This window comes from Colias croceus, chromosome 17 (genome assembly GCF_905220415.1).
Source record: "Colias croceus chromosome 17, ilColCroc2.1".
NCBI lineage: Eukaryota > Metazoa > Arthropoda > Insecta > Lepidoptera > Pieridae > Colias > Colias croceus.
This window is the reverse complement of record NC_059553.1, coordinates 1,265,349-1,282,035: the sequence shown is the minus strand read 5'-3', so window position 1 is coordinate 1,282,035 and position 16,687 is coordinate 1,265,349. Positions and strand designations below refer to the sequence as shown.

The window sequence follows — 16,687 nt, the reverse complement described above, 5'->3', positions numbered from 1 at the left end:
ATTTGCGTTTTATTTTTCAGCCACAAAAACCATTTAAATAAGAAGTACTAAAATGTTATAGGTATATTCTGTGCCAAGTTCTATAAAATTTCAAATTATAGTTAAAACTAGCTGTCCACCTGCGGCTTCACCCGCTTAGTAGAAAACTTAACAAATTTTAAACTGAAACCTTCCTCAAGAACAACTCTATCTTAAAAAAAACTGCCTCAAAATCCGCTGCGTAATTTTTAAGATTGAAGCATACTTAATTGCCGCGCTCGAAAATGCCGCGGGGCGAACCGGAGCCGTCAGTTTTTGAGACCGCACTAAAACGAGCTTCAGTCGCTCTCATCTATATTACTTGCTCTCTGGCTTGCGTAGTTGGGACGATTCCGGTCGTTGGTTAATTTGCTCGCACGTCAAATTGAAAAATGAACGACGAAAAGTGCCCTCTACTAATTCAATTGCTACTACGAATCCTCACACTAACACAATAAATAGTTGAGACATGATGCGTGGCAATACAATTGGCGTTACATAAAAATAAGTAAAAATAATATCCTGACTTGATAAGGAAAATGACTACACTTTTGGCGTCATAAAGAACAGATAACTGAAGGTTTGGCTCGCTCGAAATTTTATTTCTACAAATTGGCTCGCGAGCCAACGAAGGTCATTTATCTGGTTGAAAATTGGCTCGCGCGGCTGCCGCGCGTATTTTGTACGCAACTTTAGACTTTAAGAACTTTAAAAAGTAGGTATAAAGGAACTCCAAGGGGGTAAAAATAAAACAAAATATAGAATAAATTAACGTTTATTACAAACATAAGCGTCATCAGTCGGTTATAAGCTTAACATTTATATACTTACACAAGACATATTTTACATTTTTAGTACATAGAAAACAAATAAATAATACAACATATTCCTTTACGTATTATTCAAGCTAAATATTAATACACGCAGTATCAATTTTAAATACATTATACTCTTTCACTCTTATGCATTTCTTCTTATGATAGAACGAGAGAACAGTCATCAAAAATCTTCACTCTGGTATATTGTTATTCACAAAACCTAAGCCGTTGCATTCGATCATGTTTTCAGAGCCTTCTGGACGAATTGAGAATTTCACCTGTAAGTAAAAAAACATTTATTATATACAAATATAAAAGTTTTAGAAATAAGTAAAAATACGAAAAAAATCACTACCTAGATCGATCAATAAATATATTTTAGGATATATACTATCAAATGAATTTTTACGACTGAACTGCCAGAAAAGTCCAAACAAAATCGGTTTAATCGTTATCAGAGAATAAAGAAGAAACAAACAAAATATGACCAGTTGTTTATTTATAAGTACCTACCGCATGTACCAGTGCGGTATTATGAAAAAAAAAAAAATACATAATATCAATATTATACATATACTTATAATTTACCTTAGCTATAGTTTCAGCTATATGTATAGCGGTCTGTGTGTGCAGTGTGACGTCACCAACTAGTACCGACGACTGGCCTGAAGCTAGGCACATGTACAATATCATCTGGTCCTGAAACAATGACTGGCATTAACTTCACACATGATGAGCATGTAAGTAAAGAAAATATATTTACTACTAGCTTCCGCCCGCGACTCCGTCCACGCGGAAAAATTAAGATTTACTTTTTTTCTACGTATTTTTCCGGGATAAAAAGTATCCTATTTTATGCCCAGGATAATAAGGTATAATTATACCAAGTTTCATCGAAATCGAACCGTTAGTTTTCACGTGATGCCTGAACATACAGACAGACAGACAGATCAATATTTAATATTTTTTCAATATTTTCAATGTACAGAATTGACCCTTCTACAGATTTATTATATGTATAGATAGATGTATTAGCACATTTTTTGCCCTGGAACCATAACATTGAAACTGAGGATAGAATATGTTTATTTATTCTTCAATTTTCCACAATCTACAGTAAAACAAAATCCACCTATCTTCAAATATACTGACCCAAATATCTGCTCCTATGAGCAGTTCAGTCGACTATTCGACTGAACTAATCAATTGACCAAAAAATCTATCTTCAAATATTTACAACCCTTACCAACTCCAGCAAAAAAAAAAATACCTGAGCATGCGCATCTACACACGCTTTAGATTCCAGAACTTTCCGTAACGGTTCCGCAGCTTTCCGCCCCACTTGTTGCGACTCGATCCCGCGTCGCCCGAGCGCGTCGCTACCAACTACGCAACCACTAGCGAATGAAGCTGCTAGTCTAAGAAAAAACAAAAAAAATCTTTTGATACTCAATTTTTTGCAGGTTAAACTAGCTTTCCGTCCGCTTTGCCTAAAACCTAATAAATTATAAGCTTAAACCTTCATCTTGAATCACTCTCTGTATTAAAAAAAGACGTGTGGCACTCGGGGAGTGCCGCGGTAAAGCTATTGCATGCTATGCCCTCAAGCCACACCTCCGCCCGTCGGAGTGGGGAGCGTGAGGTTTTTTCGTTACGGAATTTCTCGATTCGGTCCCCGCGCTCAAAGCCCGCGATAGAAGCTATGCAATAGCTTAAAAAAAACCGCATCAAAAACAGGGACAGTGAAAGCGACTTTATTTAATACTATGTAGAGGTACATGTAAAGGTAAACAAATATAAAATGTGGATTTCTATATTTGTACAATCAAATAAAAATAAAAATAAAGTATTTTGGCACATACTTGTGCCAAATTTCAAATATGTACTTACTAAAAAAGTTTTATAATTAATGTGATCCCTATTTATTTAAATTTATATTTTTTAACAATATCTACAATAAAATATTCCTTGTACACGATAATTATAACAAGATAAGTATATAATGGAAGACAGTAAGGGGAAAAATAAAAGAAAGGATGAATCTTACACAATGCCCGCACAATTATCGGTCGCCATGTTCCGATCTTCTTTATAACTGTGAATGTTAGCGGAGTACCCTCGCAACTCGGCCTTCGCCCCGTCACTCATTTGATACGCCATCTAAAAACAGATTTTTGTAAATTTTCACATTTAGTTCAAATTTTTTGTCTGTTGTGTCTGATATACCAAAACTTATAATAAGTAAATTAACATATTTCGTGTTTGAATTTACGGAAGATAATATACATGTAGAAATTAAAGACTTTACCGGATTTTAAACGCGATTTATTCATTATATTATTGCGCATATAAACACAACAAAATCACAAAATGAATAAATCACGTTTAAAATCCGGTTAATTAGTTAATTTCTACACCACATTTTTGTAAAAATTATGTTTAATTTTTCCTTAAGATGAGTAAGGGTAATAGTTTTATTCAATTATGACTTGTTAATACTATAATTTACTAACTCACTATTTAAAAATGACTATATTACTACTGAACTAAAAGTTAATGTAAAAACTCAAAATAACTTACTTTGACAGGCAATGTGCCAGCTACAAAGCTCCAACCGTCTATACTTTGAAGCTCCATTCTTTCCACAACAGATACACTATGGAATGATCTGACTGGAGTCACATCAACTCTGACGTGACCACCACCCCGGGGGAAATAACTAAAACGAACATACAAATATTGTTTATATTTTTCCTTATATGAGAAATCAAGAAGCACAGTAAGAAATAAAGGAACTGTGACCAAATTAATATACACTTTGATAACATAACTAAAATCTAAATATGTTTATACTAAGTAAGTACACAAACAAATAAACATTTTTTTCCACAATGTAAAGAGTTAAAACACTGTCTACATGTCTACTAAATTAGAAGTATATTTAAAAATTACACATTTAAAATACTTATTATTATTTCTAACATCTTTCTATACGTCACTTACCCCCTCCTTATTATTTCCATAGAGAAATCCCCGCCAAACCACTTAAGGATATTCCTAAATACCTTATCCATATAGTCTATCTGAGGGGCCATGTCAGCGTTGGTGCCTCCCTTAAGGTCCAGGGTAACGGGTGAGTCGGCTAATAATGCACATGGTAAAGCCACTTGTAGAAGAAGACTTATTGAACTGTGAATATATAATTAGTAAATAAATATACACAGTAATAATACTGTATTTTTTTATGAAGTAGATTCTATAGATTTTTTCTTTCCAATGTATGGGAATTAAGCATTAAAAAATACTATAATTTTATTTATTATTAGTTGAATATATAACTGATGTATCTTGCTGCAGTCAGCAGTGGCATTAAGTTAAACTATATTTTTTAGTAACTCAAAAAAAGCATAAGAAAATAGTTGATACAAAAAAAATAACACAGTTACCAACCCTGCAGTTTGAGTATCTGCTACATAGTGGCCACCTTTAATTTTTCCTGGGATAAATTCAATTTCGGTAGAGCCAATATTTGCACCTTTTAATTTGGCTTTACACATTTCAGCTACTAGTTGGATACCTGTAAAACATAATAATGAGTGCACTGAATGATTTTGTTTTTTTTAACATGTAAAATTGGTCAATTAATAAAAAAAAAAATCTTCAAGTAGCTATGTAATTGAAGCTTATGAAGTGATAGTTAACAATATGGGTTGGCTTTAGTTAACTGCCGCACGAATTTGTTGGAAATATTTATATTGTTAGTTAGCTAGGTAATGTAAGATTGTAATTCCAAAATATTATCGTTAGGAAACTTGTAGTTTTTTAGTTATTAATTTTTAAAGTTAATAATTTTTTGTGCGAAAAAAGCGCATTTATCCGTTTTGTTCTGCAAAAAAAGCGGACCAAGACGTTCGATTTCACTGTACTGTGACTTTACTCAGCGGCCGGCGAGTGCCAAAAGCGACTTTAGGGCGATTCCCACTCAAACAAAAAAAAATCTACGTAAGTAGGTTAAAAAACTATTAAACTTTTATTTTTAATATCCAAATAGGTAGCGAGGAGCGAAGCGACGAGCGTGTTAGGTTAACCCTTGAACTGCCGCACGAGCCGAGCGAGCGAAGCGAGCGTGCCGCGGCAGCGGCCGGCGAGTGCCAGAAGCGACTTTAGGGCGATTCCCACTCAAACAAAAAATAAATCTACGTAGGTTAAAAAAAAAACTATTAAAACTTTTATTTTTAATATCCAAATAGGTAGCGAGGAGCGAAGCGACGAGCGTGTTAGGTTAACTCTTGAACTGCCGCCAGAAGCGACTTTAGGGCGATTCCCACTCAAATAAAAAAACTACGTAGGCTTACACAACTTGTTTGTATTTTATTTATGTATCGTAATTTTTTTGTTATTATCGTCTAATGCTTAGTTAAAATGATTTAACACCAATTCCATACATTTTGAGGTTAGAATAGGAAAATTGTTTTTTCTCCAAAACTATTGGTTTCCTAACTTTCCCCTTTTGGGGGGAGGGTCCCCCCCTCCTCCTCCCCCCTCCCCTCCCACAAAAAACCTATAATACGTGCGGCAGTTAACTAAAGAAACCCCAACAATATTAAATAATATATATAAAAATGAAACCCGTTTCGCGTTGTCACGGCATCACGCGTGAACGGGTGGACCGATTTCGATAATTTTTTTTTATTATATTCCTTGAAGTACGAGGATGGTTCATATGTAGAGAAAACGTAAATATGTACCACGGGCGAAGCCGGGGCGGTTTAATAATAAATGAATAAGAAAACTAACCTTTTAAATGTTGAGCTGCTAAGCCAGGTTTGCTTCTTCCTGCGCGAATATTCAATACTCTCACAGGAATTCCAAGAATAGCACTAAGTGATATAGTATTTCGTAAAATTTGACCTCCCTATAAAATTAAAATATTGTTTAATGATTTTTATATAGTAAAAAATCTATAATAAAAACGGTTATCATATGGAACTGACCCCTTCTAAAACGCTTCCGTCTATTTCCAAAATTTCAGACATTATATGCGTTATCCTACTCTTTTATATCTCTCTGATAATATTATAATATATTTTAGATATTATTATAATATATTAAAAAAAATGAACCGGCTAACGCAGTAAAATTTTCCCAAAACAATATTTGACAGTTTAGTTTTGAGTTTTGACTGGTTTTGACTTTTGACAAACAGCTGGTTCCAGTGTTGCCACTCAAATCAGGCACTCAAAGAGGCACTCAAGGGTTTCGAACCTGAACATAGGGTTCGAAACACCAGTGCAAACTTAGCACCCCATCTATGGAATTTTGGGTCGAAAATGACCTTGATCGTTAGGTCCCCGTTAGGTCCTTTAAGGTCCCACAATTTTTTCGTTAGGTCCCCTTTAGTTTTTTTTTAAATAATTTTTTAAATTTTAGGTATAAAAAAATGCAACTTTAGCACCCCATCCATAGAATTTTGGGTCAAAAATGACCTTAATCGATAGGTCTCCGTTAGGTCCTATAAGGTCCCACAATTTTTTCGTTAGGTCCCCTTTAGTTTTTTTTTAATAATTTTTTTTTTTAATTTTAGGTATTAAAAAAGTTACACTTTAGCACACCCCATCCATAGCAAAATTGGCAAATTTTATCAAAATCGTATTCTTTACCGTTAGGTCCGTATAGGCTCATCATTGAAATTGTTGAATTATTTATTTTATTAAAATGATAAAATAATAAAAACCTGCGCATGCGCCTTAGAGCATTAAGGCATGCGCACATCATACATAAACAGCGCGAAATTTAAAATGGTATCGTTTCATTTATTAAATAAATCTATTGTTCTGAGAGTGCTTATTTATTAATATATACACCATAGATTGACACTACTTAATACACTAATAGTTATTTTAATTCTAGGTTGAAAAGTAGGTTTTACATAATACTTAGTACATTATTTTGATAAAACTCGTAGGGTTCAGCCTGCGTTTGCAATGTAAGCGGAAAACATGTAATTTTTTACGACATCACATTAGAAACCTCAAAAATAACGGTACTTCTCCACTATTTAATGGATGTTATTATACATATAAACCTTCCTCTTGAATCACTCTATCTATTAAAAAAACCGCATCAAAATCCGTTGCGTAGTTTCAAAGATTTAAGCGTACAAAGGTCAAAGTGACATAGGGACAGAGAAAGCGACTTGGTTTTATACTATGTAGTGATAGTGATAGAGTCCGGCTAACGAATGAAAAGGCGGCAAATTCAAAAAATCATCATATGGTAACTTAGGTTATAGTTGGAAATAAAGTTTTGATACTTTAATTTATTATTACGAGCTTTGTTTTTTTGAGAGATTAACAACATCTTCATCTATATAATATTATATAATTTATATATGTAATCTGGTACAGTTATCTGATACAGATAAAAAAAGAACAGCTAGTGAAAGTAAGAAAAAACATAATAAAATACAATTGAATTTTGTTTAATCAATATAATCATATTAAATCTAAAAGCCGCGTTCAGCCGCGAATAAAGAATAAGAATCGCTATCATTATCTCTGACATCATTAACTCTTCCATGTCTGCAGTTATTCCATCTTGTTTTTTTTGTACTACTCTTCAACATGAATAACCGTTTGGTCATAGAATAAATCTCGTCGAGATACTGATTTTGTGTCTTTAAACATTTTGAACAGACAGATCGTTCAATTTTATATTGTTGCTTGAATAGTTTTTAACTGGATTACTGGTATCATCCATGCAAAATAATAATAATAATATTAAACAAATCATACCAACTTATAATAATGTGCAATGCAATCAAGATGAAAAGCATCAAAATATCAAGTCACACTTAACAATGCATTGAGATATTTCTCGTAAACACTCTTGTTTTTCCTTGAAAACTACATCTCTTTAAAATTGTTTCATTTTAAATTTATTAATCATAGTTTAAAGTTTTCGTCATGTTTTCAACTCAGTTTTCAAAAATATTTTTTTTTTAATTTTTTTTTTAGAAATCACTAAAATCCTAAGCTAAAATCGCAGAAAAAAAAAACACTTTGACAAGCTTTGACACATCAACAACTCAGGTTTTAATGACAGATAACTGTCAAGTGTTGCCAAATAAATTTTCGAAATAAAAAGCCAGTTTCATCTTTCGAACCAGACATGACTAGTATAGACACAAGATTTATTTATTGATTTAAATTTAATAAATGAAACTTTACCAATTTAAATTTCGCATTGTTTATGTATGATGTGCGCATGCCTTAATGCTCTAAGGCGCATGCGCAGGTTTCAATTATTTTATAACTAGTGGTCCGCCCCGTTTTCGCCCGTGGTACATATTTAGTATCCTACATCCTTCTCCTGGCTCTAAACTACCTCCCTGCCAATTTTCAGCTAAATCGGTTCAGCCGTTCTTGAGTTATAAGTGGAGTAACTAACACGACTTTCTTTTATTTAATATATACTATATAGATTTTAATAACATAAATAATTTAACAATTTCAATGATGGGCCTCTACGGACCTAACGGTAAAGAATACGATTTTGATAAAATTCGCCAATTTTGCTATGGATGGGGTGCTAAAGTGTAACTTTTTTATACCTAAAATTAAAAAAAAATATTAAAAAAAAAACTAAAGGGGACCTAACGAAAAAATTGTGGGACCTTATAGGACCTAACGGAGACCTATCGATTAAGGTCATTTTTGACCCAAAATTCTATGGATGGGGTGCTAAAGTTGCATTTTTTTATACCTAAAATTTAAAAAATTATTAAAAAAAAAACTAAAGGGGACCTAACGAAAAAATTGTGGGACCTTAAAGGACCTAACGGGGACCTAACGATCAAGGTCATTTTCGACCCAAAATTCCATAGATGGGGTGCTAAGTTTGCACTGGTGTTCGAAACACGTTCGAAATGGCTAAAAAATAAGAATTTACCAAAGCCACTTGATCACGAATAATATACATAGTTACTGATTACTGGAGCGGAACTCACCAGAAGTCGGAAACTAGTCAGAACACTAGTAATTAAAAGTGATAGTTTTTCTGGTACGATTAAAATTTTGTAATATACTCATAACCTAAACTAACCTAGTATTTTTATTGGTTGACTTTTGGGTTGACTAAACTTCATTGGCCAATAAAAACGCTTTGTTCGATATATTTATCCGGTTCTGTTTGAGAAAATTGTATGATAAATTACTGAGAAAATTATTCTTGATCACGAACTATTATCGTAACAAAATAATAGTTACAACCACAGAACAGTATTATAACCTTAAAGTATTAGTTGTAATCAAGAATAATGATCTCACTAAAAATTTGTGTATTAAAAATGTTTACATTTTAGGACGCACATATGGATGTCAACAGACAACAACAACATATTGACAGATGTTGGAAATCGAATCGAAACGAAATTCCTCGCAAAATGTCAATAAATGTTTTGTTGAGATTAATAATTATTATTAACAATAAAATAGGACGCGCTTCTTGCAAGTGCTGAACTTTAAAACTTGACATACATGTGCTATGAACATATATCTGATGATATGAAGCTGTGATTATTTTTGGGCATTTTGATTAGCTAAAAGTTGCTCGCGTCTCCAAGAATGCAGAGGAAACCAGGATTCCCCGTAGCAAACTGCAACATCAAAATGGTATTTGTATTGTTTATTATTTAATTGTGTACTATATAAATAAAAATACAGTATTCGGTTCCCAGTAATGGGATATAATAATATTAATTATTTATTTAAATGAATACTGAAATAATATAGGCGTACAGTAATGCAATTACAGTATTAAGTTGTTTTTATGTAACGTGTACATCGTTGTTTGACCTTGCTACTTTTACTAGGTTGTACTAGGTATAAAAATGTATATTTTTAATTCAATTGAATATTTTTTGGTGTTTTGTTCAAATATTGTTTATTCATATAATGATTTTGCTTAAAGCCGGATACTTCGATAGTCCCAGACATAGCTGGCGATGATGATTGGGAGCCGCAGCAGCGGAGACAGCAACTCATTAATTTTGGCCACTCGCAGTGGACATTCAATAATTGGAGTTGGTTGGTGACTAAACAGGATTTGGGTTTGTATTGTTTTTTTGTATTCTATTATTGTTGTCCATTTTCTATGTAAATTTATTATAAAATTCCCAATATTTGGTAAAGTTTATAACATCTTATATTATGCAGTTTTAGCACATATCAATTTTAAAATAGATATTAAGTAAGGGTAAATAATATTCACACATGTGTTTTATTTTTACAGATTTTGTAGAATTAGTAAATGGAAAATATACAGCTGGTGTGGCAGCTTTTGTCAATGTAACTGTGAAGAGCCTCGACATCCATCGTGAGAATGTTGGGTACGCTACATCTGTGGGAGTTACTAAAGGATCTGCTATACATAGGGCAAGAAAGGTGTGTTGGGATATATTCTAGTTTTTAGCAACAATACATAAAGTATAATTTATTATAATATTTACGATTTTTAGAATTTAACTCAATCACTTTATGTCCAGATTGAACTATATTTTTTTTCATTGTAGTGTGCAGTAACGAACGCCTTGCGCGAAACGCTGCTCAGTTTCGGCGGGAACGTCGCGTCAGATCTGCTAGAATTATTAGAAACTAACAAAACGGAGACACCAGTGGAGCCGCAGCAGGAGAACAACCAAAACCTGCTGAACAAGCCGACGGAGCCGAAGAACTCGCAGCGCAAGGAGCCGGAGGTCGTGAGCGCGGTGCGGGTGCCGCCGCCCGCGATCAAGAACGCGCCGCCCGTGGCGCTGGCGCACGTGCCGCCCATGCCGGCCAACCTGCCGCCCAGCGTGCCGCCCAGCGTGCCGCCCAGCGTGCCGCCCGCCAGCCTGCCGCCGCGCCCGCCCGCCAACGCCCCGCGCCCGCCGCGCCCCAACGTAAGTTTCGTGGTGCCGCTGGTGGGGGGCGTGGTGCCCCCCCCGCTGTACGCGCCCCCCCGCCTGCCCGCGCCGCCCCCGCTCTACCCCAACGCCTACTACGAGTACTCGGGCCCGTGGCACTTCGCCTACGAGCCGTACGACCGGTCGCACGGTAACGTCAACCTGAACTTCAACGTGCCGCCCAAGAACCTCGTGGTGAACGGGCGCGCGGGCTCCGTCGAGTGCAAGAACGCGTGCCGGCAGGGCCCCGGACACGAGGAGCCCGGCCCCTACCCGCCGCCGCAGAACCAGGGCTGCTGGATCAAGCCGACGATCTTCTACGACGGCTTCTGGACGGAGCAGAAGGTGAAGAAGTGGGTGGCGGAGCAGGTCGAGAAGCAGTTCCCGGAGGACGCGTCCAAGGCTTCGTCGCCGGGCGGCCCGCCGGAACCCTCCGCGCCCAAGTCCTAAGGGTGGAGTGGAACATATGCTGTCCGATCCTATATGTTGCGGGTGCAAAATATAAACAAAAAATACACTGCTAGTGATTACTCCTTGCCGACGTTTAATCGGTGCGCCCGAATTTATTATTTTCGTCTCTCTAATAACGAGTCTCAATATTGAGATTAAAAATAAAAGCAATTTTAATGCATTTTTATCCCTGTAAAAGGGTTTATGTTTCGCCCCGCGTCACAGCATATGTTTAGAACCTAGTGTGCTCAAACCCTAAAAAGTATATTTTAAATCTCTAGACACGTAGCGTTTCGAAGTTAGTGATATATACACTTAGTTGATGTAAGTAACTATATTTTTATTCAAAATACACTATTTTTTATCGAATTTTTCCTGAAGTTACTAGTTATAGGTATAGGATGTTAGGATGTCGGCCGTTTGAAGCTTAGCGTTGCAGAGAAATATAATAGGGGTGGTTAAGGAGCTAAATAAAATGAACATTAATTTTATGGATTGAAACTTTCATTTCATAGTTATCAATCGATAGTATTAAAGTACACTTATGTTTTCTTGACAAAGAATCCGAATAAATTTCTATATTAAACTATTCAAATACAATAAAACACTTGAAAGTCTTATTTTACTTGTTAATTTTTAACAAAGTAAAAGTACGATTTTCAAAGACTTCAAAAACAACTAAATCGCCCCGCAGAATGAAATAGAATCGGTATAGTTTGCTTTCTATAGGTACTGTGTGCAGGATTTGTAGTTGTTTTAAGCAATAATAGATTATTATATGTATATTAAGCCAATTAAAATTGATCCGATCACTGTCACGAAGTTTTAACAATAGCTGAGAGTAATGTGAGCATTGCCCGGTTCTTATTTCTATTTAGGTATTTAATAAATTTAAAACTACGATTATTTATATAATAACATCTATATACAGACAAACACACACCTACTTAAACGTATTTAAGTAACACAGTCTGACGAGCACGCATTAAAAAATTGTGTGAAAGTATTGGTATAAGCAATTAGAGTTTAAGAAGCTTTGCAATCAATCAGTCAATTGCATTTTACAAAAGCCAAGAATTTACATAACATACTTAACATACATACACTACACTACAATATTTACATGATATTATTTTATAGGTACTCAATATTTTGGAAGTAACCAGGCAATGCTGGTACCCGCCAGCTATTTTGCCTATATATTTACATAGGTAGCTATATAGAAATGTTTACAAATTTTTATAAACAAAGTATTGTACTCGAATTTAGTTCTAAATAAAGGAATTGCATTATGTACATAGTTCGTACGTAGATATAATGATATTGTGTGGTATTCAATACGTGTTTTTATTACAATAAATTGTTTGAAATTGAAACATGTTTGATTGTTTACTTTTGGTTGAACCTTTTAATATTTTTGTTTATTTAAATTTTTTTTTTACTATGAAACTTTTTATTATCCTATTTTCTTTTCCCTCATATTTCTGTTAGTGAATATACAAAATTGAAGTTAGTTTTTAAAAACGAAATCTCCATAAGTTTAATTAACGACAGGAGGCGAGTGAAGAAGAAGCCCGGGCTGAAAGAAAAAGGCGCCAAAAACAAGCTCAGGAACAATTCAGACTAAAACAACTTGCGAAACAAAAAGACATAGGTTAGCCTTTTGATATTGTTTTGACTGTTTAACACCTTTTAATACTATAAGACGTTATATTTTTCGCAATAAGTTACCCTAATAATTATAATTTGTAAACTTATTGTTCTAAACGCATTGCTGCTTAAACAGATATTTTTTTCTAAAAGAATTATTATTTTTTCATTTGTATTTCTGATAAGCTTATTTTCTTGTGTTTCTTTTGCTGTCTTAATTTAATTAAACTCTTTTCCTTTATTTTCTTTGTAATAAATGCTTTCGGTGATTGGCTCTTTTTCTTTTTAAATTTCCACCCCTTCAAAAACATAAACATCGGTCATTTTTTATAAAGCAAAACTACCTATATCCATGCCCAAAACATAACTAACTTTACGTATAAGTTCTCACAATAATGGTAGTTTCAGATAATAATGAACTTGATAAAAACAGCACTAGTATTGATAACTTATTAATGGGAATTCCTACGCAAGACATAGTGATAGAGGAGACGGGCAACACCGTGGAAGAGAACAAGCGCAAATCACCCGCACTTGAGACCTGTGTTGCCAAACGACGAGCCAGTGTTATGAATAAGCTTGATGTTGTACAGACGAAATAAAATATTTTCACAGTATATTTGTTTATTGAAACAACCCCTATAGAATAGTAGTACAAATGATAATAAGTTTTTCTTTTTGAACTGTAGTCGGGAGTAAATATACGACGACGACCAACATCTACGACTTTACATCAACAATCAACATTTCAATGTGGATCGATGACAATATTTACCAAACTTCCACGAGTTAAAGCTAAACTATAATATAATTATAAAGAACAGAAAAGAATTGCTTGATCTCAACATTTTCTATAACTATCAATCTCTGTAGGTATCTATCTATACCAATATTACTGAAACCTTTGTTTGTTAGTTTGAACGCGCTAATCTTTAGAACTACAATTCCGATTTGCAGAATTATTTCTGTGTTAGCTCATTTATCGAGGAAGGCTTATATATCATCACCGCGCTAAGACCAACAGAAGCGGAGCACAGGTAATGTGTTTCTTGAATTTACTCCACAAAAAATCTAGATTGATACAAATTTTTCAAAACTTAATTTCTGTTCAGAAGCATCACTTCTATCACAGACTAATAATAATATACTACGTATACAATGCTTCTATAATAATCTTGTGCTAAACTAGTGGTCGTGAAAATTTTTTTTGCAGACCAGTGTTATCCATGATATTATGAGTTTTGGCAAATTTGGTTCGAGTCTTACAAACTACATACTTACCACAAGGTTGTGAGACATTTTTATATTTTGTTTTTGTGTGTATTTGGTATAGAGACAGAGATAGATATCATAGTGTGAATAATAATTATCAGACTACTTTTTACCAATCGCAAGCGGGTTTGTATTCTAGCTAGTAGTAGATGTAGGCAAGGTAAATAAATAAAACATCACAATGCGAAATCATATTTTATTAAAATCACTAACAAGTTAAGGCCTTATACAAGTATATACAGGACTAAATATAAAAATAGTCTAACAGTTATTGTACTGAGGCGAAAAACGAAACGTGCCCTACATTCAAAACTAAACTAAAATCAATTATTATGAACTTACAAACTAAAAAGAATTCTCCAATTATATCAATCGTCACCCTACTTACTTTTAGGCGTTCTAAACACGACCCAATTAACTTTAAGCATACATTAAATTACATACAAAAATATTATATTAATAAAACTCCCGCATCTTCATACGAAGGAAAATACTACACCTTCTGTGCTTTCTTTATTTCACAAATGAAATATTTTACTGGAACATTCTCGAACGTGTTTATGACGCCTAAAAACTTAAAATCAATTACAATAAGATCTAAGGTGATATAACAACCAAGCGTATGTATACTTTTTAACTAAAACAAGGTCGATTGAAACATAACCCTCAATGGATCTTTTATATTATAAATATACTTTTATTTTTATAAACCCAGACACGATATTCAAAATAAATGATTAATGCGTTTAAATAAAACCAAATGAACCAACTCCATTTCCAATGTTTAAATGGTTTTATTTAGAACCAAATTTCAATAGTTACTTGTTGATTTTTAAAAATATATTTCACTTATTTATCTTAGGAAATACAATATTATATTTCGAACGGCTGTTCAAAAAAAAAGGTCGTATTTATAAAATAACCAATAACCAATTGATTTATTTCCATTTCATTTATTTTAATTTAGTGTTTTAATAATGCGATTTATTTAAATGAAAAATACTACAAACGTAAATAAAAACCAATGTTATTTACTTATTACAAATATATAACCGTTAAAGTATTATGTATACAGTGTAATATTATAATATATTTGCTACTATAACCGGATATCATATCTATTAGTATCATAGATACACCACGCCTTATTTATACAGTAAATAGATCCTCTAATGTTAATCAAAGTTTAAAAATATACCGTTTTATCGATCGCACAGTATCCACGTCCAACGAGAAATTGTTACAATGAATTTTATCAATTAAAGAATATGCGCATTAAATCAATTTTAGATTTTTTTTATTATTTCCGTGTTTTTAATGATTATGAACACGTAAAGTTGGCATTTACGGCTGTATACGAAAATTGTCAGTTATATTTTTATCTCAAACTAGCGGTCCGCCCCGGCTTCGCCCGTGGTACATATTTACGTTTTCTCTACATATGAACCATCCTCGTACTTCAAGGAATATAATAAAAAAAGAATTATCGAAATCGGTTCAGCCGTTCTCAAGTTATGCGCTTACCAACACATTTTGGGATTCATTTTTATATATAAGAAGATAATACGAGACTTTTAATCGGGGTTCAATTGTTGTAATTTCAATCTTTTAATATATAAAATTATCATGTCGCTTTGTTTGAAGTTAAACTCCTCCGAAACGGCTTGACCGATTCTCGTGAAATTGTGTGTGCATATCGGGTAGGTTTGAGAATCGGTCAACATCCATTTTTCATGCCCCGACGGGATAAGAGTCAGGCATTATTATAAGAAACTTCATATGAATAACAAAATTTGTCGATCGACGTGTGTCGATATTCCGTTTTATCGATCGTGTGTTTTCTACACTAATATTATAAAGAGGAAATCTTTGTTTGTTTGATTGTAATGAATAGGCTCAACTACTGGACCGATTTTAAAAATTCTTTCAACATTCGAAAGCTACATTATCCACGAGTGATATAGGCTATATATTATCACGCTACGGCTGGTTGCAGAGCTTGACCGACCGTCAGTGCGTACCGTCGGTCCTGACGATACGCATCAACAATTGTATGACTATGACACTAATGCGCATGACAATACGCGTGCGTATGGTCGGTCTAGCTATGAACGGTTTTATGAATTTCCATACATATGACAAGCGCGACTGACGTACGCACTGACGGTCGGTCAAGTTCTGCAACCAGCCTAAGACCAACAGGAGCGGAGCCACGCGGGTGAAACCGCGCGGCACAGCTAGTACCACATCAAATTATACCAAATACATCTTATTTCTTTCTTAAATATCTCCAGGATGAACACGATGTCATAAAACAGTAATATTTCCTGTAGAATGACAGAGCTAGATAAGCTAGATCGGTAAGTGATAAGTCGTCTAGCGCTATCACTTTCCCACACTGGATTTAAAACTGCTTTAGGACATTATAGTAATAATATATTCTTGGTAATACATATTGGTATACAATTACAATATTTTCACTGCTTCTATAAAACTGTTAAAGTTTCTGTATAAAAATACATAAGGTACAATATAA

At 34.1% G+C, this 16,687-nt stretch overlaps 2 protein-coding genes across 2 annotated transcripts; one reads left to right on the top strand and one right to left on the bottom strand.

Annotated features, from left to right (window-relative positions):
- Positions 1–777: 777 nt before the first annotated feature.
- Positions 778–5,975, bottom strand: LOC123699071 (RNA 3'-terminal phosphate cyclase). Its single transcript, XM_045645935.1, has 9 exons — positions 5,831–5,975; positions 5,634–5,751; positions 4,287–4,413; positions 3,840–4,025; positions 3,417–3,555; positions 2,884–2,996; positions 2,107–2,254; positions 1,425–1,535; positions 778–1,114 (listed from the first exon to the last, which is right to left on the bottom strand). The coding sequence occupies exons 1-9, from the start codon at positions 5,870–5,872 to the stop codon at positions 1,028–1,030; spliced, it is 1,071 nt and encodes a 356-aa protein (XP_045501891.1). The 5' UTR covers positions 5,873–5,975; the 3' UTR covers positions 778–1,027.
- Positions 5,976–9,220: 3,245 nt separating this feature from the next.
- LOC123699175 (pollen-specific leucine-rich repeat extensin-like protein 2) lies at positions 9,221–12,605 on the top strand. The gene is made up of 4 exons (XM_045646066.1): positions 9,221–9,508; positions 9,807–9,945; positions 10,128–10,279; positions 10,408–12,605. Exons 1-4 carry the CDS (start codon positions 9,461–9,463, stop codon positions 11,227–11,229), a joined length of 1,161 nt encoding a protein of 386 aa, XP_045502022.1. The 5' UTR covers positions 9,221–9,460; the 3' UTR covers positions 11,230–12,605.
- Positions 12,606–16,687: the final 4,082 nt, after the last annotated feature.